This window comes from Dendrobium catenatum, unplaced genomic scaffold, assembly GCF_001605985.2.
Source record: "Dendrobium catenatum unplaced genomic scaffold, ASM160598v2 fragScaff_scaffold_938, whole genome shotgun sequence".
NCBI classification, from domain to species: Eukaryota; Viridiplantae; Streptophyta; class Magnoliopsida; order Asparagales; family Orchidaceae; genus Dendrobium; species Dendrobium catenatum.
The window spans coordinates 91,417-114,081 of NW_021319400.1; the positions used below are offsets into that span (position 1 = coordinate 91,417).

Genomic DNA, 22,665 nt, shown 5'->3' on the forward strand with positions numbered 1-22,665 from the left:
TCAATATGTGAATGGGCTACTCAAATTACTTTCACGCAATATCTAATTTTCATCTATCTTTTGTTTCCATTACCAGCACCCAATTCAACCTAATAGCAAGTCATTATTATTTAGCCAAGTTGGATTATATCTTAAGAGGTATGTTGGATCAGCCTGATTAATTCTTTACAGGGTTCTTTGATTTAAAGCAAAATAGATGTAAAGTATTTTTTACATTGCATTCATTTTACTCTACATTTCTTTTTCAACAAACAAAATAGCCCCTAAATCTTACGGCAAGCTTTGATCCTATAGATTTTCATATGCCCAAATCCTGACCAAAAAATAGGGCCCGATTAAGTTGAGTCGGTCTAATGAGTTTGACAACAAACTTTGAATAAACCTTTCAATTTGTCAAGTTGGATGGGCCTATGTGGGCTTCAAAAATTCACATCTGACTATTGAGAGAGAGTTTGTTCTGAGTGAAATTTTGAGAAGATGAATTGAATTATATTAAGAAACTATCTAGATATTTTGCCCTTATTTTACAAGGATTTTATGATATGATTCTAATTTTCCCATAGGTACAAGCCCCTATAGTTGATTGTCCCTCTAGATAACGAGAGAGAATTTTTTATTAAGTCTATGCATTAGATGCTAAACACAACTTATAGTCGTAGAGATTTGATTTTAGATTGAAAAAGTTTATTGTCTTTAGCTTAGGGCTTATGGTGGGAGGAAAGATGATGAACTGATCAAAATCTCATACATCCCTCATCTTGTGTTGTCATGAACCTTAATCTACTTAATTAGAGGCGGCATTCGACTCAACCTGACTAAAGAATCCATGTCAATAATCATAGGTCATACCATCCAAGAAGATCTTATAAACTCGAGGTGGATATTTCTAGGAGCAGTTTTTAGATGACCTTAACAAACCGAGGGTTTTATGCCCAACCAAATATTAAGTGCACCCATGATTCACAACTAAAAGGTTTTTAAGACATTGAATAATCTACGGGCTCTGGCCATAACCAAAATTTAATCGTGACATATTCTTATGAAACTAACCGATCATAAAGGACTCGATCATAACTGCTATTTAATGATAACATTTGGCAATAAAACCACTCGATCAAAAGACACATACCACATCCAAATTGTCATAAGATCTTTGAGAGTGACCATAAAATTACAACTACTCTAACATTAGCTCTTTGTGAGTTGATGTTATCTTAAATTTATCATCTTATCAACTACTATGGATGGTGGATGATTGTTACTTTACTTTAGTGTGGTTAATTTTGCTTGAAATATTTTTTTAATAATTTTAAATTTTTAATAAATATTGAATCCTTAAACTTCTATCAAAATTTTAGCCAAAAAAATTGCTTTAAGATTTGGGAGCATTTTGGTAAATAAGATTCCCTCCTGTTGAGATTTTATATAGACAAATTCATTATCAAGGTAGGATGTTTGAATCATTTGTATTTAAAATTTAAGCTTACTCTTTTTTTATCGAAATTAAACCTCTTGGGTTATGATTTGCAACAACGATGCCTATCATAAGAATTGGTTGCTTGACTGGCCTTTATTGCATCAAACCTCATGAACTATATTTGATTGCTTGCACGGGATCGTGTTTATGGGGTTCAAGTATTGTCAACTCCAGTCTTTGTTACATGGAGGATCATAATTGCAATGCAAGACTTATGAACTATATTTGATTACTTGCACAGGATAGAGTTTAAGGGGTTCAAGTATTGTTGACTCCAGTTTTTATTATGCGGAGGATCAGAATTGCAATGTAAAACTTACAACTCTGCCCTACGAGCAAAGCGGCCCGCTTGAGAACATGCATGCAACATAATGATGGGTTTGAAGCTGAATTTAACGTTCTTTGGATTCAAAATTTTTTTAAGTTATTCCTAGCAGCGGCTAAGGTGTGTTGGAGAGTTGATCTACCTCTCGAATAGTAGATCAATTGTATCTTTCGTTTTTGTTGGAGTAATCATAAATCAGCCCCCCATACTTATGTTCTTACAATTTCTTCTTATCTAGTTTGTTGTTTTTACTTCCAAGTCGCATCACATTCATTAATCATATACATGATTTTCATGCATATTATACTTTATAGTGATGGTGTTGAGATACAAAATAAAATTTTGAAAGTTCTCATGATTTTCATCAAATGCTTGGGTTTACAATGATGATATTATATCTTTGTTCATATCTATCAAATAGGCTATTTGGAATCCACTTTCTTGAAATTACCTACCAAAACTCTAAGTTATATAGTATTATTAGAAAAAATGATACATCATAATATGATTATTAGTCCTACTTACTATATTTTGGATATGTTACGTAATTTACGTATTTTCTAGTCTCAAGTATTTAATTTATATACTTCTATAAGTAGGATTTATTTTTTATCTTACTATTGTCAAAGAAGCTTGTTAGTATCCTTCAAAACCATATCATTCGTTAATTTGTGGAAGTATCATCCACCATTTAATGATATATAGTTCATGGAGTATAATGATTACTTCAACTGTATTATCACTATCACTTGGAGTAGTGTTTTGAAGCCGGAGGAATTGATGTGGACATAAATTTTCCGTTGCTACCTTATTATGAATATTTGATCCATTTTTTTAGGTTTTGTTATTTTATTAAGATTATTTTGGTCAATAATATTATGTTTTCTAGTAATTTATTAGCAGTGTGTTAGCAAATTATAAGCTGTAAACAACTTGCTATTAGTTTGTCATTTTTTTCATCTATAAATATGTAAACTTTTAGTAATGCAAGGCTGTTTACACCTAAAAAAAAACTTCTATTGTGGATCTAGAGGTATAGACGCTTCTTATTCATCTATTATGGGATTTTAATCATTGATCTACTGTGACTTGACGAATTTTAGTGGAGATTATCTCCTCATATATCATGTTACTTAATATGTTCCATCATTTGTACTACCTTTCGAAATTTATTTTCATGACCTTTCATCGTTATGTTTGGATGATGGGAATTTGAGTGAAAGAAAATAAGAAAAAGGCTGAAAAGCTTAATAAGTGGCCACAGATTCATAATCAACCCATGTTCAATTAAGATTTCATTTCAGTTCCTTCACTTTAATCCAAACCAAGCCTAAATTTCTTCACAGCTAAAAAATTAGCAAAGAACACATGGAAGACTTCCTAGGAGGTAAAGAATATAACAATTATACTTTTAGATTATTCTTTAGTTCTTTAGATGGTTTTTTTATTTCATTTCCTAAAACTATGAGGAGCAATTTGCGTGATTAATATTGGAATCAGATGTTGTCTGTTTGATTTCATAACAGGAAGCCTTGGCTAATTTGGATCTTCAAAAACTTAACTGTATATAGAAATAACTTATGTACGACAGAAAAATCAGAAACATTCAATTTTTAGCAGAGGCTAAGGTTTTATGGAAGGCAAAAAAACGTTGAAGCTTCCAATTTCTGTTGTCCAACACCAACCCCCAATCCCAACAGTTTGTCTTTACATCCAAAACCATTTCTATATGAAATTCTAACACTAATATGAATGTTAAAGTCATTTCTTTCCATTATCTGCTCTACAAAATATTTTAAGCATTTGTTGTTGGGATTTAAATCAAAAAGTTGTTTTTAGGATATGAAGAATGTCAGAGGCATCAGATGTGAATATTGCCATACAGGAGAAATGTGAAATTACGACAAAAAGAATAGCATAAATTTTTATGTAGCTTGTGGTTAATGAAGAAAGATGAGAAGGAACCTTGTAATCTTGCTGGCGTATGTCAGAAGCATAAACTAATCGAAGCTTAAACATTTGCAGTCTATAGGGTTGATCACTTGCTGTACGAACAGGTACTGTAAAAATATTTGCAAATTGTAAAGTTCAATTTCCTAGTTGAAACCTGAGCTTTTAAGCATTTAAAAAAGAAAGGACCTCACCATCTATTTTGTTGAAAACAGAGAATGGGAGCAGCATTTCAACAAAATTTAGACCATTTTTTCTGCAAGCTTCTTCAGCAAGAGGAGTAGAAAGAACCATGACAACAGGGGTTATTTCTTCTAATAGCACTCTCCCAAGCAAGGATCTCATTGGATCCATCATCTATGAAGACAAATACCTCAAAGCTAACTTTGCAAGGATTCCTCAGACCCAAAAAAAAACTCCTAGGAACACCGCTTAACCTGATAACAGCAACGGAAACTGTAAAATGCACCATGAACTGAAGAATGTAGCCCATAATTTTGTCTGATAAATTGTAAATAAACCAACTTTTGTAACGACCAACACTAAAGGTTGATTTGCATGCATTCCATATGCTTCTAACATGCTGTAGTCAGTAAATAACCATAAAAAAGTTTATAAATGGAAAAGACATCTGTGAGTGCATAAAAACAGCAAAGAAGATATTCAGTAGGATGAATCCATATATGAGTCAAGAATTAATAAGGCAAGGCCTTGAGTCTTAACGCTATACCATATGCAAAGATAAAACTCGATATTTTGCTCCCTAAAATTTTAATTATGAAGCAAGGCTATGAAAGGCAACTTTCTTCTTCAAGTACGGGTTAGCAAATAGAATTTTGGTTTTGAGGTTGTTTAGTAAAGTGGAAGAGAAACCAAGAATCCTGTCTCGACTCTCAAGAATGGAAATGGCACAGAACAGTTGATCAATTTCTTATTAAGGTGGGAGAAAACACTATAAAATTCACATCATCGTACAATAAACCCTCATGCATCATGATCGAGATACTTTCAACAAACATAAATAAAAGACCATCAGTCATAATGCACCCAACGAATGTAACAAATTGTCATACATATGAAAAAGAAATTGCATATAATATAAAATGACAAGGGATAAATTGCGTGAATATAATTGAAATCCAAGAAGAAAATAACATAAATTATAAGAATTGCATAAAACTATCATATAACACCAAGTTTAACTTCAAATTCTTTCTTTCTCACTACATTACTCATCCACAATTAATTCTTAAAGAAAGCTAAAATAGTTGTCAATTAACTCAAAAATTATCTGCAGTGTCATCAGTGAGGGTATTTTTATTGGAATCATCGTCATAACAAATTGGTCTCTCCCATGCCCCATCCTGTGGAGTCCAAGCTTTCCAATCTGCTTCTTGATTATTTATTTCAGTCATCTTCATCTTTCATAAATATTTATCATCAAACTTAAGGGAAAATTCTATAAGATGGTAGTGAGGCCTGCAATGCTTTATGGTGCCACATGTTGGCCATTAAAAGAGAAGCATAATACTAAGTTAAGTGTGGCAGAGATGAGAATGCTCAGGTGGATGAGTGGTTTTACCCTTAGAGATAGGATATGAAATGAGCATATACGTGAAAAGGTTGGAGACTTGGAGTAGCTCCAGTAGAAGATAAGATTAGAGAGAGTCGCCTTAGTGGTTTGGTCACATAAAAAGACGGCCTTCCGATGACCCGGTTAGGAGAGTAGAGGTATTAGATTTGACTTGTGTTAAGAAAGGTAGGGGTAGACCTAAAAAGACTTTGTTAGAAAATATTAGGAATGACCTTTCTTTATTAGATTTAAATGAAAATTTGACTTTTAATAGGACACAATGGAGAAAATGGATTCATGTAGCCGACCCCACATAGTGGGATAAAGGCTTGATGTTGTTATTGTTGTATATGAAATGTGTCATTTTGCTAAATCGGTCAACAACAACAAACACATAATCAAATTTTCAAGCAGTGACAGATAATCCAAACAAAGTCCATAGGGATATCTTCCCATGGTTTGTTTGGAATTGAGAGAGGGGTATATAGACCAATGTTTTGAGTGGTTCCTTTGAATTCTTGACAGATTTTACATTGTATTATGAATTTCATTATAGGTTTTCGCATGTGGGGCCATACACATCGTTCCTCAACTAAAGCAGTGGTCTTTCCTTGTCCAAAATGCCCTCCTAACCCTCCACCATCAAGTTTTTTAATGATTTTTTCACGTAAAGAGCTTTGGGTAATACAAAGTTTAGTTCCTTTAAACAGAAATCCTTGTTGAATGGTAAATTGAGCATAAGAGTCGGTTCCAGAAGCACAACATGATTCCCAAATAGTTTTGAAATCTAGGTCAGTAGCATAGCTATAATTTAAAGAATCAAGGGAAATTACAATTTGTTTGATAGTTATCAATAATTGGGCTCGTTGGCTTAAGGCATCAGCAACTTTATTTAAAATTCTAGCTTTATGTTTAAGATGAAATGTATATTCTTGCAAGAAAGATGTCCATTTAGCATGTCTTTGATTCAAATTTTTTTGTGATCCTAAGCATCGGAGAGCTTCATGATCAGAGTTTAGCACAAATTCTCTTTGAATAAGATAATGCTTCCAAATTTTAGGGCTTGAACAATCTCATAAAACTCAACATCGTAAGTAGAATATCGGGATTGGGTATCATTGAGTTTTTCACTAAAGAAAGCAACAGGTCTACCCTCTTGACTAAGGACAGCTCCAATGCCTACATGGGAAGCATCACAGTTTAGTTCAAGCATCTTTTCAAAATCAAGTAACTTAAGAACAGGAACTTAATGAACACCACGATTGCAGAGAAGAAGAAACGTTTAAAAGGCATATATATATATATATATATATAAAAAAAAAATCATTGATTATAGAGGACAACACAAGTTAGAAGATATGTAAATAAACATAGAACATAATTATATTTGCTAATATTTTTTTTTTAATAGTACCTGTATGTAACAAGCAAACTTCAGAAATTAATCATCTATTGGATAAGAATGCCTCTTGGTTCTCTGATGGCTTATCCGAAGAACTTTGCTACTTTCAATTTTGGGAGATGAATCACCCCCCTCTTTCCTCCGTACTTGTTCGAAGAGCAAAGTTGGAGTGCTAGGTTTTTTTTAATAGTACCTGTATGTAACAAGCAAACTTCAGAAATTAATCATCTATTGGATAAGAATGCCTCTTGGTTCTCTGATGGCTTATCCGAAGAACTTTGCTACTTTCAATTTTGGGAGATGAATCACCCCCCTCTTTCCTCCGTACTTGTTCGAAGAGCAAAGTTGGAGTGCTAGGTGCAGCCGAAGTAATGGAGCAGGAGGGCTGCTGCTAAGGAGCTGGGTTTGAGTCCGGCGTTGGGTAGTCGGCTGCTAAAGCAGAGCTACAGCAGGTGGTCAGCAAGATGACCAATTGGAGAGGGAATAGGTACCGGCGGTTGGAGGTAGGCCGGCTGGAGGCGGAGGCGGAGTCGGCTGGACCAGCAAAGGGCTGGAGTCGGGGTGGATTCGGGTAGGCCAGATCGGCGGTGGCTTGGAGGTGGAGATCGAGCTGATCGTATGGCTGGAGCCGGTCGACGTCGAGGATAACTGAGAGGTTGGTCGAGAGGTGGCGTCGGGCTGGAGGCCGAGGCTCGCCACCGCTGAGGGAGGAGAGGCTTCGGGACTTGAGCTGCACGAGGAGTCGAGCTAGAAGGGGGTAGAGGTGTTGCTAGATCGGCTGCTTCGTCTTCCCAAAGAGTGTATCGTAGATCTCAGAGAGGGAGAATGAGAGCTGCTGTCGGTGGCTGGTGAGGGAACCAGAGGAAAAAAGGTGTGAGGTCTTGCGGCTGGATGAGTGTGAACCGTCCCCACTCCTTGAACCGGCGTTGCCTCTATTCAATCCGAAAATCAAACCCTTCATCAAACGGTTGATATTAAATATTAGAAAAATTTACATACATACCACTTTATTTCATATTATTAACATATTCAATATCTAAAATATTAATATTATATATCTAAATCTAACATTCATATACAACTTTAATATCAAATATACCAGTCCTATAATTTATTTCAACCATTCATACTATCCTATAAACTTTAATATTTCATTCCATGCACATAAATTTATTCTATAGGTGGTAGTCATATAATATTAATATTTTAAATGTTAAATATATAAATAGCATGAAATAAAATGGTATGCATGTAAATATTATCTTTGATGTCAAAACTCAATCACTAGATAACAAATTACTCCATTTAGGATGATAAAAAAGTGAAATTAAAATAATTTTGTATTCAAACTTAATAGAAAAGTAATTTAAATGAGACATGTTTTTTTTAACTTAATAAAAACATATTTTATCAAATTTCTATTTTATATTATCTCCTTTTTTAAATAGATTTATTATATATTTATGTATATAAAAATATTTCATGTTTATTTAATATTATTATTATTGTTTGCATGACTTTTGAGGGCAATTGCCCCCCTAGTCATAATGGGGTTCCGCCCCTGCAAATAAATGAATCCTAAGATCGAGCACGAATCAAGGTAAAATACGTGATTTAACCCTTCAACAACATAGCAATGTGTCATATAGGAAGGCGGATCAAATTGTCAAATGCAAGAGATAGGATAGTGGAAGTGACTGATGTCAAAAATGAGGTAAATATTTAATCAAATTATAATATTTTTACTTACTCTAAAGACACTTAACCAAATGAAATTTAAGTATTCAAAATATACTAAGTTAATTTACTCTGCATACACCTAACCAAATAAAAAAATAGTTCTCATGCATTTACTTTACGGACAATCAAACAGCCTCAAAATATTTACTTAAAATTGTATTTATTTTGTATTTAGAATCACTCATAACTCAACTCATTTTCGTTTCGACAACAGATACAGATGCGGATTCAATAGCGGTACTTTCCCGCTCAAAGAAAAGACTCGGGCTATCCAAAGAGGGACATCTCCTCACTACTGGGCTTCAGAACATTTACTTTACACCGCATTTACTTTACAGTCAACCAAACAGACCCTTGATTGGTCTAAATGTCCAAAAAAAATTTATTCCAATTCATTTCAGCCAAATATTTTTTTTCTTGAGTAAATATTTATAAATATTTATTTCAAATTAAAATATTCTTGATATGGAGAAATTGTATTTGAAATTCACCCTCAAAAGTCATGCAAACTTTTCAAATAAATTATTCTCTCGCATGATCTTAAAACAGGAAGAATTCATTTGTAATAAAATGTCATAGCAACTATCCTAAATTTCTAATCATCGCCTCTATTGAAGATCAATGATGTTATATATTTGGTTCTTCATGTTTGAATGCATTATTTGTATTTTAAACATTATTCAAATATTCTTCAAACGAGTTCAAATATTATTTGAACTTTCGAAGAAGGTTCAAATAAGATTCACACATAGTTTGAAATTTGTTCGAGCAAGTTTCTAACAAGGTTTAAAAATGATTGGAATGGGGTTGAATAATGTTTGAATATGATCTAAACTAGATGTATGCAATGTTCAAACAATATAAGTATTAGGTTTGAGTATGTTTCGATTCAAGCTTGATTTGAACATGATTCGAGCATACTTATAACAAGATTCAAGCATGATTTGAACATTTTTTATTATGATTTGAACCCGGTTTGATTATGATTCAATCATATTTTTAAATATTGATAGATCTCCCATTAGTTAATTATTTAAATCATCGGAACTATAATTTTATAATGCTCTCATTCATAAACAATTACTAAGGGTAATTTTGATTGATGATGATAAGAATAAATGATACTATATTGTATTCAACATTTGAAGTAAAAACAAAAAAAGGATATGTTAAATTTGCTTTGACAATTGGCCAGGTAGGAATTTGAAGAATTCTCATCTAGGGAGAAATTCAACATGGTAAGCTTAAGTAGCTTGCTACTAGATTCCTTGAATTAAAATAAAAACTTCAAAATTGCAGACTTAGAGAAAGCATTTATAGAGTATACTACGATGGATAATGTGTGGAAGCTAAGTTTATATTACTTTATAGATTACATCTTCCTCAATCATGATAAACATAGAGTTTTTTTAACTAAGATAATTAACTTGGTTGAAGATGAAACCTTTTTTGGGGTTTTCATGTGATAGGCTATTATGGGAGAGGACACTGAGATGGCTAAAAGAGGATATGATGCACTATGAGTCCACAGCTATAAAGAAGAATGTCTTAGTCCAATACATTATAATTAGATAGGTTATATCATTAAAGTACTTGGTTTATGAGCCATTCTAATGTTGGGGATGAAATAGGTTGAGTTCCTTAGAAAGAGAACCAAGGATGTTTAGTTGGCATGGTAGCAAGGTACTCATAGAAAGAAAAAAAAAAGAATATTTATGAATAATGATGTAATGACATGCACAATATTGTATGTTAACTATTAGTTTATGCAATGAATCCTTATTATAAATTAACTTGTAAAATATTTTTAACTTATTTTTTATACATGATTGTTCCCCCTTCTCCCCCTTCGTTGGTGCATAGATATAACGAGAAGTACTTCATTAAATTTGTTGTATATACTCCTCAGTATATCCCAGTCAGATATGACGAGAAGTACTTAACAAAATATTTTTAACTCTTGCATAGTGAAGAAATTAACATCTAAAATGAGTTGTAGAAAGACACCATCCCCCTACAAATCATCAGGACTTATACATCTCACGCGCCAACTCCACCAGAGACAAATCTTTTTCCTCCAATTCATCCAAACCAATCCATGCCAGAGGAGCTCCCTTCAATCCACCATTTCCTTTCAGGAGGCCACCGAAAGTACCTAGTTCCAACTCACAAAGACCGACATGTCAAATTTGTGAAAAAAAAAATCAATCATTCTTCTTTCTCTTGTTAGCATATATGCAACTTTCAATATGCCCCATCTCCTTCATTGAATCAGCGTGCCTTATTATCTCAACAACAAACTCATCCTACCATTGAATGGGTACTCAACTCCAGTGCGTCTACGCACCTCACATCTGAAATCAACAATCTACATCAACTAGTTCCCTATTAAGGTGTTGATCCATCTCCATTGTCAATGGCACCTCCTTACCCATTCAACATAGCAGTCAAGGTATTCTACCACTACTAGATTCCGCTTGTAAACTCTGACTACACAATCCTCTTCATTTCTATCTCTCTCTCATAATCTCCTATCTATCTCTAAACTTAACTCAGACGGTAACTATTATATTTCCTTTGATGCAAGTGGATTCATCAATAAGGACCTACTAGACAATCGAGCACTACTTCGTGGCCACAGCCATGACGACATATATCTAATTCACACCACCATGGAACCAATAGTCCTAGTGCTTCACACCAACATAGATTCAACTCCTTTTTAGCATGCTCGCCTCAAACATCCCCACCATCATGTGCTGGCTATCTTATCTATGTTTATTCTCTCTCTATATAGTACTTCACCATCCTTCTTATGTAACTCTTGTAAAATGGCTAAAATTCATAAATTAGCTTTCCCTATGTAATCTACTCATATAACTCATCCCTTCAACTTAATACACTATGATGTTTGGGGTCCAACCCCAATTCCCTCTTTAGATGGTTAATGTTATATTGTCTTCATCAATTATACACTACAGAAAAATTAGTGTTTACTGGTGGTCATTCCGGAGGTCAAATAACTGCCAGAATTATCGGCGATTAAATCGGCTATCTGATCGCTGGAAACTTCGATACCATAAACTTATTTTAACCGTCCAAATTTTAATATAGCTGTCGGTAAATACCGTCGGTAAATCGCAGGTCAACTGACGGCTGGACCGCCAGTTAAACCAGCATTTGAGATGGTCGATAAGTTGCCGGTAAGTAATCGGCGGTCACCAATGTTATGACCGCCATAAATTGAGCGCCACAATTCGTTTCTTAAGCGCTTTATACCGGCAAGTAAGAAACTGTCAAAAAACTGCCAACAAAATAATGTTAACCGCCAGTAATTGATAATTTTCTTGTAGTTATAGCACTTGTTTATGTTGGCTATTCTTAATGCATACTAAAAATGAAACACTAACTAAATTCCAACAATTTGTACAAATTGTTTAAACTAATTTCAATACACATATAAAAACCCTTAGGTCGGTGGTGGCGGGGAATTTACCAACACCAACTTTAAACAATTTCTAATCACCAATGGCATCACTCATCAATTAAGTTGTCCTTGTACCCCCGAGCAAAATGTGCTAGCCGAGAGAAAATACCATCATGACTAGATACCACTCGCACCTTACTACATGTAGCCAACCTTCCTTCCCATTTATGGGTTAAAGCCTTGTAAACTTCAAATTACTTAATCAATAGATTATCTACATCCACCGCCAATTTTCAAATTCCCTTCCAAATGCTCCATGGTCATCCACCCACCTGTAACCACTTAAAAACCTTTGGCTATCTCTGCTTTCCTTAGCTTCAACCACAAGCACCCCACAAACTTGCACATCACTCTCATGCCTGTATTTTCCTAGGTTACTCCACCCACCATAAGGGATTTCAATGCCTTCACCCTCAAACCCAGAAAATCCATATTTACAAACACATTATCTTTCATGAGCAAACCTTCCCTTCAATTATCAACCCATTACCAACATTTGTTTCACCATTCACTTCAACCTTTTCACTTCTTCTATTAATTACTACATCTACCTATATAACTTAAGAGAAAGATTCTACTCATCCTCCCTCACCTCCCCGTTATAGCCACCACATTTGTGTCACTAATCATATCAAAAATCTCTACATCTCAACCTCACACACCATACATTCCACCTTCCCCCACTTCGCCTACCCGACTCATCATAACATCCACTCAACCAATACATACTCATCTTCAAACGAGTCATCTACGACCTAAACAAATATTTAATATCCTTGCAATAATGAATCAGCCACCACACCCAATAGCTATACCCAAGCTTCAAAACTTCCTCAGTGGTGGAAGGCCATGCCTAATGAGTTCTTAGCATTTGAGAAATAGGTCACTTGGTCCCTTACCAAACCACCACCCAATACTCTAATCCTTGGCTGTCATTGGACATACAAGACTAAGCTACATCAAGATGGAATAGTTGACCGATATAAAGTATGCCTTATAGCTCAAAGATTCACTCAACAATGTGGCGTCAATTACAAAGACGTGTTTATTCCAGTTGCCAAAATGCCGACAATCCATGTTTTCTTAATTATAGCTCTTTAAAGGAACTGGCTCACCCTTCAGTTTAATGTAGCTAACACATTTCTTCATGGTGAGCTCTAAGAAGAAGTCAGCACGCAACAACACCAGGGATTCATAGATTCATAATTCCTGCAACATGTCTGCAGATTGCACAAGGCCATCTATGACCTCAAACAAGCTCCTCGCTAGTGGATCTACAAGCTCACCTCATATCTTCTTCATTTTAGATTTCAGTTCAGCAAATCAGATTTATCATTATTAATGTACAATCATTCAGATGTTTAGATATATCTAATTATCTATATTGATGACTTGATGATCACTAACAACCATCCTGACACCATATGGCAGCTACTCTCCCAACTATAGGCTACATTCTCCTTAAAATATTTGTTTTCAATTTCTTTCTTCATTGGGATTCATGTCAGCCACATAACAACTGGACTATTTCTTCATCAAACTCACTATTCTCAGGACATCCTAAAGTCCTTTCGTTTCACCTCTTGCAAATCCACTCCCATGACTTTGTCTCTAAAATAATCCCAAGTGAAGTCTAACACTAACCCATACGATCGATAATCCCACTCTCTACCATGAACTAGCTGGCTCTGTACAATACCTTACAATAATGCGGCCCCACATTGCCTTTGTCACCAACAACATCTTTTAGCATATGTACAATCCCACAAATTGTGATCAACAGGCCCTCAAGAGACTTCTTAGATATATCAAAGGCACACAACACCTTGGCATCCCATTAACACCATGCACTCTTACACTCTACACCTATACTAACACCGACTGGGCTGCAGATTCCACTAATCAAAAATCTATTTCTAGGTTTTACGCCTATCTTGACAGCAACCTGATCTCATGGAGTGTGAAGAAACAAGTCATAATGGCCAAATCATCAACCAAAGTAGAGTATCGTGCTCTCCATCTACTACATCAGATGTTCTTTGTCTTATCCAGCTATTAACAGACTTTCAAGCCCCACAACATCAACCAAGCATTTACTGTGATAACATATCAACCTTGGCCCTTAAAAAACCCAATCTTTCATGCTCAAACCAAACACATGAAAATTGATTACCATTTCATCAGTGATCACATTAAGGGTAATGAGATTGATATTTTACACATCAATTCAGTCAATCAACCAGTATATATACTGACAAAGCCACTCTTTATTACTTGGTTTAGCTCCCTCATTGACAAATTAACCATCCGATCATCGAATACTTAATTTGAGGGGGGTTGTTATCACATTACTCCAATGAGCCGCAAGTTCCTCGCATCAGATTGTGATCCAACCAGCTCAAACATAGATCATTTCTCCACTACACCTGCAACCACAGTCTACCAGAAAAAGACTATGCTCTTTTTTAGCCTCATGTCTCGAGTGTCCTCATATAAATGTTTATACTCTGCAATACAACCTTTAAGCAATATGAAAATACTCTTATATATTATTCTTCTCTACCTTATACTTTGATGCAGGTTCTCGCTCTCTTAATCATGACATAAAAGTTCACCAAATACATATAAGCCTATAATATAATATCATGATAAAAAGGCCTAAAATATAAAAGTCTAAAGTATAGTTCTAAATGGCATACAAATGTTAGACTTGAGGATGACAACAATGATGATGAAGGTGATGCTTTGCATTCAATGTCATAAGAGAGGACACTATGAGAGTCAAACAGGGATGTGATGGACTTGAGGTCTTTGTCTTAAAGAAAAAGCCATATCCCATCATACTATAATTAGGTATGTAATATCATTAAATTTTTGTGCTTATGAAGCCATCTAGAACTTTGGGGAAAGATGCATTGAGTTCCTCGGGAGCAGTGGCAGATCCAATCCTTTTTTTTTAGGGTGGGCAAAGTCGATATATAGAAAAATAAATACAAAAAATATAGATATATTTCACTAGCAAAATTCAAAGCAAAGCATTGTATTACATCATAATTTATGAAATTAAAAAGAAAATTATAAACTTTGTATTTTCTGATAATGTTGCATAATGACTTTATTCAGGACAGAATCAAATATTTATTTCTCAATATAAGACACTAGACAGTCATTGAGTCAAACATCACACATTTTGTTATGCAACCGATGCTTAATAATCTTCATTGTAGAAAATGCTCTCTCAACTGTAGCAGTAGCAACTAACAAAGTCAGTGCTACAATAATAAGTCTAACAATTAGGAAAGTCTTCAAACTATTTTGAGTTAAATCTAAGTGCAATGTTTCCTATCATTGTTTGAGAGAATTGATAATTTTTGGGTTGATGCGGTCTCTTCAATAAATAAGCTCTTCAAATTCTATCACGATTATTTATATCATAACTCCAGATAAATCGTCAAAGACCAGGATCAGCAGGTAGATTGATAAACAAAATGTGAGGAAAACACAATCTATTTTCTTGCTATTCAGGTAGGACCAAACAAATAAAGAAAGGCCAAACACATGCCTTTGATACAACAGATAAAGATGCGCTCAAATAGGTAGGAGCAAATAAGTATAATTTTAATGAGTTAAGAGATTAAATCAAATATCTCAAAAAATTCGAAACTAGAACGAACACGCCTAAAAAATTTAGGGGTCCTTCTGAAAAGTTACTAAATTGACAGAAAAAATACTTAAAAATCATTAATAAATTACAAACAAATTGCTAACATTTAATACTAAAAATTTATAAAAGAATGATCATTATTGACCTAAAGTTTTCATCCATAAATTTTCAAACATCATAAAAATGATTAAAAATATTTTTATAAAATTCAATACGTTAACCTAAAGTTTATTTTTAAAATTTTACTAACAATTGTTCTGGAAATAAGATTGTTGGATTAGAAGAAACCATTGACATTAGAAGAAACTGAAACCTCTAGCATTGAAATACTCTGTTTTAGTGTTTTGAACTATAACCGAAACCTCCAGCATTATCTTTTCATGGGGAAACCGGTGGAGAAGATTGTAAATTGTGATTATAATCATGAAAGAAGCAAAACAAAATATCAGATTCTGATAAAAAAAAATCCCATCAGATTCATATACCAAAAATTTTCAAATACCTACTGTAAACACCAAATGTAAGTCTGTAAACAGTAAACTTGACTTTTTCAAAATGCAGACAAGGAAAAATGGAAGCAAGAAATAGAACAAATGGAGTAGTAGGTAGTCGCCAAACAAAAAAAAACTTACCTTCAAAACGATGAAGGCGGCTGCGAATGGGAAGAGAGGGCTGCGGGGAGCCGGCGACCTCTTCACGAAGGCGGCTGCAAGTTTTTTTTCGAACAAGAATGTGAAAGAAAACTGCGAACGGGAGGGCAACCTGGCTAAGATGGGAAGATTTAGGGCAAATAATTTTTTTTTTGAGGGGGGGCAAATTTCCAAAACAGCCCCTCCTCTACACTAAATTTTTTTTTTAGGGTGGGCATTTGCCCACCCTCAGCTAAGCACAGATCCGCCCATGCTCGGGAGGAGCACATCAAAGATGTCGACTTGGTGGAGCAAAAAAGGTGCTCACATGCATGAATTTCTTATCCTAGCTTTTGAATAAAGACATAAGTGCATATTTTTTAAATCATTAGTTATGTCTAAGGATATAAACCTATAATTTGCTCATGAACAAGGATTGTTCATAGGTTGTTGTGCATCTTAAGCTTGTGCATAGAGCTACTAAGGGAGAATTTTATAAGTCTATTGTATATACTCTCACTTAGCCTTTCCCAATTAGAATTATAAAAAAGAAAGTGAGCACTCCTATTTTTGAGAAAAGTGTAAAGGATGCAACGAGTTCAGCAATGAAATACTTTTGCAACACTAGCTTTAACAGCGGAATCAATGCGACATATATCTTCCATCGAAATACTTTTGCAATGCTAGCTTTAACAATGGAATTAATGCCACCGCAAATCCACCACAAACAAGGATCTACGATGGATTTCATTTATTTTGCGATGGATTTTTTCACCATAAAAGCGAAATTTCTTGTAGTGCAATTCATTTCATGCCTTGAGTGAACCCAAATCATATGTGAGTCAATTCATGGTAAGTTGGCTTGATCAACTCACCTAATTTAGTCAAACCTCTTACATGCACACTTCACAAATCCAAAAATCTATGCCCATAGCAACTATCTAAGGAGGGAGGCTGATTAATCTCAACTATTGGTTTGAAAAGGAGGTGCTTCAAATGGCAAAAGTTGAAGAAACCCTCATTCCATCAAAACTCAAAATCTAGAGCTCTTCCTGTGAGAACCCTTGAATTTCAAGATTTTTGTGTGCAGTTAGTCTGTACAAATTGAACATGGTGTAGGTTCATTTGTACGAACCGTCAGTATAAACATAATTTGTGTGTACGAACTGAATAAAATTTTTTGACAGAGCCCATCGTCTAGGGACGAAAATCAATTATCGTCCGTACGATATGTGGATAGAGGTGATCGTCCTAGTACGAACGTAAATATCATTCGTACGAATGTAAATATCTTTTATATATAAAGGACTGTTTGATCATTTTGAGGAGAGAGAAAAAGCTGGAGAGAGGAAGAAAAGCTTAGTTTTGGAGGCCATAGAGCAATTTTCGTCTGTCAACGCAGTTGGAAGAATAGCTTATCTCACAGTAAGAAATTCATATCCTATTTTTAGTTTTGAAGATTTTATATTTTGGTATTTTTTCTCAGATTTGTGTTTCCGTTACCGAAAAACGTGCTTATCTTTGTATTGACAAAATTTTCACCGTGTCATTTTTTGTATGTCATAGAGATTATGATTTTGCACGTTTTAAATATTTTTTGGAGATTTTTCACTAGGTATTCCAAATTCTATGGGATTTTTATTGAATAAAAATTATCTTGATGTTGAAAAATAGTGTTATCGTACAATAAAAGTTTTAAAACATTGTTTTACATGATTTCTAGTAATTTGATAATTTTTTAAAACTGTGTATTTTATGACATCTGTCTACTGTACGATATTTTAATGGTTCTCTAAATTAAGCTAAATTATGTATGTTGATGTAATGCATTGATAAAATTAAAATGAAAATGAATGTGGTTACATGATTGAAAGTACTGTTATATTACTGTGATACGGTTGTGTGTGTAAAGACAAGTAAAGACTGGTTGAACCGTTGGTTGGAGACTGATTGACCTGTACAGGATGGTGGGCCGACGAGCTTTCCTTTAAATATCGTTTAGTGTTATCCTCTATTGATTCACGTGATATTGATTGGGAGTTATAAGGAGATGATTATTGTGCCGACGGGCAAAGAGTGATGACTCTATTTATTGAGCCAATAAATAATAATACTGATACTGATAGAAGACTAAAAACATTGTAATAGACAGTGCTTCTACTTGTTGAGTATGACTACTATACTGAAATGCATGTTTTAAGCATTGTTCTTATTGATATTGTATGAATTTATTAATATTGTATGAATTTATCGTTATTGTACTCATTTACTGTTACTGCGCGATTTTCAATGTTATTGTATTACTGCTCATATCACTGGATTATTACTGATACTGATACAGACACTGATATATGCACAGATACCATTGAGTCACTGTACTGACATTATGCATGTGATACACTAAGCATGTGATATAGATTAAATGGATTGCATGTGATCGTAATATCCAATAATTGGACAGCAAGTGTACATTCCAATATGATTTTATTTCAATGATCACATTTCAACAATTACTAATGCTATATTGATTTGATGCTTTATACGGTTTTTAATACCGACTGATATTATTGACGGAGATTATTTCCTTAATGATTTGACTGAGATTTTAGATATGACGATTTCTCTATTGAATTGACTAATTTTATAGATACGATGGTTCTTTTAAATATTTGACATATGTACTGGTTCATTGTGCTTTAAGGGTTTTTTTACTATTTACCGATTCCACCACTAATGATTGTGGATTATACTATTTTTGTATTGATACTGGTTATGCATTGATTACTATTTTTACACTAATTTTTGTTTCTGCATTGACTCAATGATCATGTGTAAGTGATTGCTATGATTTGACTGATTGACATGCATATTGCTTCGGTACCGTGCTTTGATTTTAGTTATAGGTTGGTAACTTGTTGGACTTTTTAAGCTCATTATATGTGGTTAATGATTTCATGTCAAGGCAAGGGAGCAGGAGTATGAGATTGATCAGGGTTCTTCAGGTTATATTCTTTTTTTTTCTGCTATAATGATTCTTTTGTACTCAAGACAGGAAGGATACGTGAAAATTGTGAAGATCCTGAGTAATGTAAATGACTTTTAGAAATAAATATAAATGTGTACATTGATATTTTAAATTATATAATATGTTGTACTGATTTTACTGATGAATGACATAGATAGCTTTGGTAAATTGATGGTTTAAAGGATTAAAAGAATAATTCTTCCAAATTAGATCCTTGTTCCAACCACCAAGTCTTGAGAGAAGTTGTTCATGGAGCTTTAAGGAAGAAAATAAGCCATTACACACCTTTCGAGATCCATTGGTTTTTGGTAAATGTCACCCAAGCTTTTACCTTCAAAATTAAATAGCATTTTAAAAATACTTGTCAGAGCTTTCAAACACTTCCCGACTCTTCATCTGAGTGTGGGAAAGCTATGTTTCAAATTTCATAGCATTTAGATTAGTGCATACAAAGATATTCAACTTCTTCCACAACTTTTTTCATTTTTTCTTCTTTTCCTATGTAGATTGTATTGTACTATCAAACATATCTTACAATACGATCGTGCTTATACATTTAAGTCATATGACCATTGTTGTCGTATTTTGATTTAAATGATTCAAAATTTTCAAAACTTTAAAAAATCAGCATAAATATATTTTTCATCCAATTTTTTATTTCTTGGGCTCATTAGAATCGGCTTGAGTCTAACTTTATTCTTAAAAAAAAATTAAAGAATTTTGACCAATGCATAGAGAGTAATTAGGGTTTAAAATTTTTATAATTTTTTTAATTACTCTATAACTAGTGACCCAATTGAGCTTAAATTTGACAGTAAACACTAGGGTATGTGTGCTATATAACCTATTTATTTTTTGGCCATGATGACAAATAGGTTTTGGTGAATTGAATTTTTAAAGTTATATGGGTAACAATTAGATCCAAACCCTTGAAAATTTATTGTTCTAAATAAGCTCATAATTAGCCTTTCATTTTTCTATAATGTGTTCATGTTATTGTAAGGGTTAGATGACCATGATTGCAACCCTATCCAAACACTAGATTGCCTTAAATAAATCCCCATAAGTATAGTTTATTTACTTTGAAAGTTAATTATGAAACCTATGAAGGCTTCCATGACTTAAATTTTTTTTTTTTGGATTTGAAGCACATGTTTAGGTGAACCTATGTTTCAAATTTAACTGTAATTGAAGTTAATTAGGTATGTCAATTAATGAACCTAAAATACACTCACTTAATTGACTTAGAATGTTATTTAAATCATAATTAATTTAAATAAATCTTAACAAAAATAGAAATTAAGTTTTATACTGCTTAGAATCAAGTGTTTAATAAATAAAAATTAAAAGCCACATCACAAACTTTCATAATAAAATGTGATCTCATAATTAAGAAAAAATATAAATAATTAAAAAAAGAATTAAAAATCCTAAATTATTCCAAACACTTGTAATTATTCTTAAGAGTCATTGCTGACATTTAGAAGAGATTTCAAGGTGTTCGGAATTAATTTAGACCATTAATCAACATCTCTATAATTACTTGAATTAATTAGTTCATTTAATTAGGCTGATTTTGTAAAATTCATAATTAATTACAAAAAAAAATCCCCAATTGACACAATTGTAAATGCATTGAACTCATAATAAGGTCTTGTATTTACGAAAAATAAAAAAAAAATTCTAGAATTCAAAGTAAATTTAAAAGTTAAAATTTGGTCATATTTAATTAATTATTTAAATTTTAAATAAATATGATATTTTAATCAATCACTAAAAATTCAATGAATCATCAACTCAAGAAATTAAATCAGATGAATAATAATCACACTCCGTCAATGATGTTTTTAGGCTAAATTTGAAGTAACTTTTAAATTTTAAAAAAGTCGTTTTGACCTATAATAGTAAAAATTATTTCAGAAGTGATTATAAATCCAAATCATAATCCATCTTCTTCATAGCATATATATTATTGTGTTTTAGTTTCACTAATTTTTTTCATAATTTTTTTTATACTATCACCCTTAAGAAATTGGCATTTATCCGTTCAACTGGGGTTTTTGGGATTGTTGGATATTCATTTCATAAACTGATTTCCCAGAGCATTCTAGACATATTTAGTTAATTTATAAATATTGTATTGTGATTTTTAGATTTTTGGATTTGAAGATATAAAAGAATTTATATAAATTTTATGCTAAAAAACTAAATAATTAGAATATTATTTAATATTTTAATATAAAATAAAATCTAAACCCAGTTACATGCATGCACGTTAAATATAAAGAGGAAAAGAAAAAATATAAAGAAAAAGAGAGGAGAGGGAGGGAGAAACGCTCAATTTTGAATGTCTTAAAGCCATATTTTTCAGTCGGCCTAGTTGAGAAATATATTCATCCTAAAGTAATTCACATTATGTTTATCTCAATTTTAAAAAATACAATTTTTTTTAATTAAATTTTATTTTAGTTATTGAAAATGGAGAATAACTTTGCACTAATAAAACTCTCGCCACGAAATTTTTAATATGTTATAAATATTAAGATTATGAATACTTTGAATATTTTCTAAAAATTTTGCAATAGTGAATTTAAATTTTGTGGGATTTTTATTGAATAAAAAATTATCTGGATGCTAGAAAATAATGTTGCAATACAATTAAAGTCTTAAAACAGTGGTCAACATAATATCTAGTAATTTGGTTATTTTTAAAATATATATATATATAACTAAGATGAGCAATAATAATCAATACCCATGTATAATAGAGGATTCTTTAAGAGAAATTCAACAAGAAAATGAGCACGTGAGAAAGAATGAGATAGGATGGTCCAAAATGACTCATTAACTTATACATGAAAGACTTTGGTATAAGAGTAGGGTCACAAATAAATATCCTTATGAATATGTTTCAATTTAGAATTTCAACTCACATGATGAACATTTTACTGCTAAATAATTTATAAAGCAATTGATTTCCTCTCTTGAAATAGTTTTAGATATGCATGGGAGTTTGGCTCCCCATATCTTATTATTTAGATTTGATATATCATGCAAAAATTATATTGATCGGGCACGAATCTCGAGGCAAAATCAAGTTGGAAGCTTCAAAAATTAAATACGGGATCACTTGAATTCCGATTTCAGTAAACTTATAGTCAAAATGAGCATCTCGGAAATATGAACCCAACGACACCAAATTTGACTCAATCCGAGCCCAAATGGGTCCAAATCGAATACACGAAGTACATTCAAAATGTTCAAATCACAATTTGAGTTACTAAACGGTATCCAGACATGACGAGCTTATAATTGAATCGAGCGGCTCAACAAGAAAAATCCAACGAGCCCAATATTGTCGAATTCTGATATCATTAATAACTTCAAATGTCT

The 22,665-nt window shown here is 33.0% G+C and overlaps 1 protein-coding gene across 1 annotated transcript in view; it reads right to left on the reverse strand.

Annotated features, from left to right (window-relative positions):
- LOC110102564 (trafficking protein particle complex subunit 8) overlaps nt 1–6,886 on the reverse strand; it is a 67,851-nt gene extending 60,965 nt beyond the window's left edge. The window contains exons 1-3 of the mRNA XM_020830968.2: nt 6,740–6,886; nt 3,947–4,189; nt 3,768–3,862 (exon numbers count right to left, since the gene is read on the reverse strand). Coding sequence (XP_020686627.1) covers nt 3,768–3,862; nt 3,947–4,109 — 258 coding nt within the window. The 5' untranslated portion in view covers nt 4,110–4,189; nt 6,740–6,886. The remainder of the gene's footprint in view (nt 1–3,767; nt 3,863–3,946; nt 4,190–6,739) is intronic.
- Between the last annotated feature and the right edge of the window lie 15,779 nt (nt 6,887–22,665).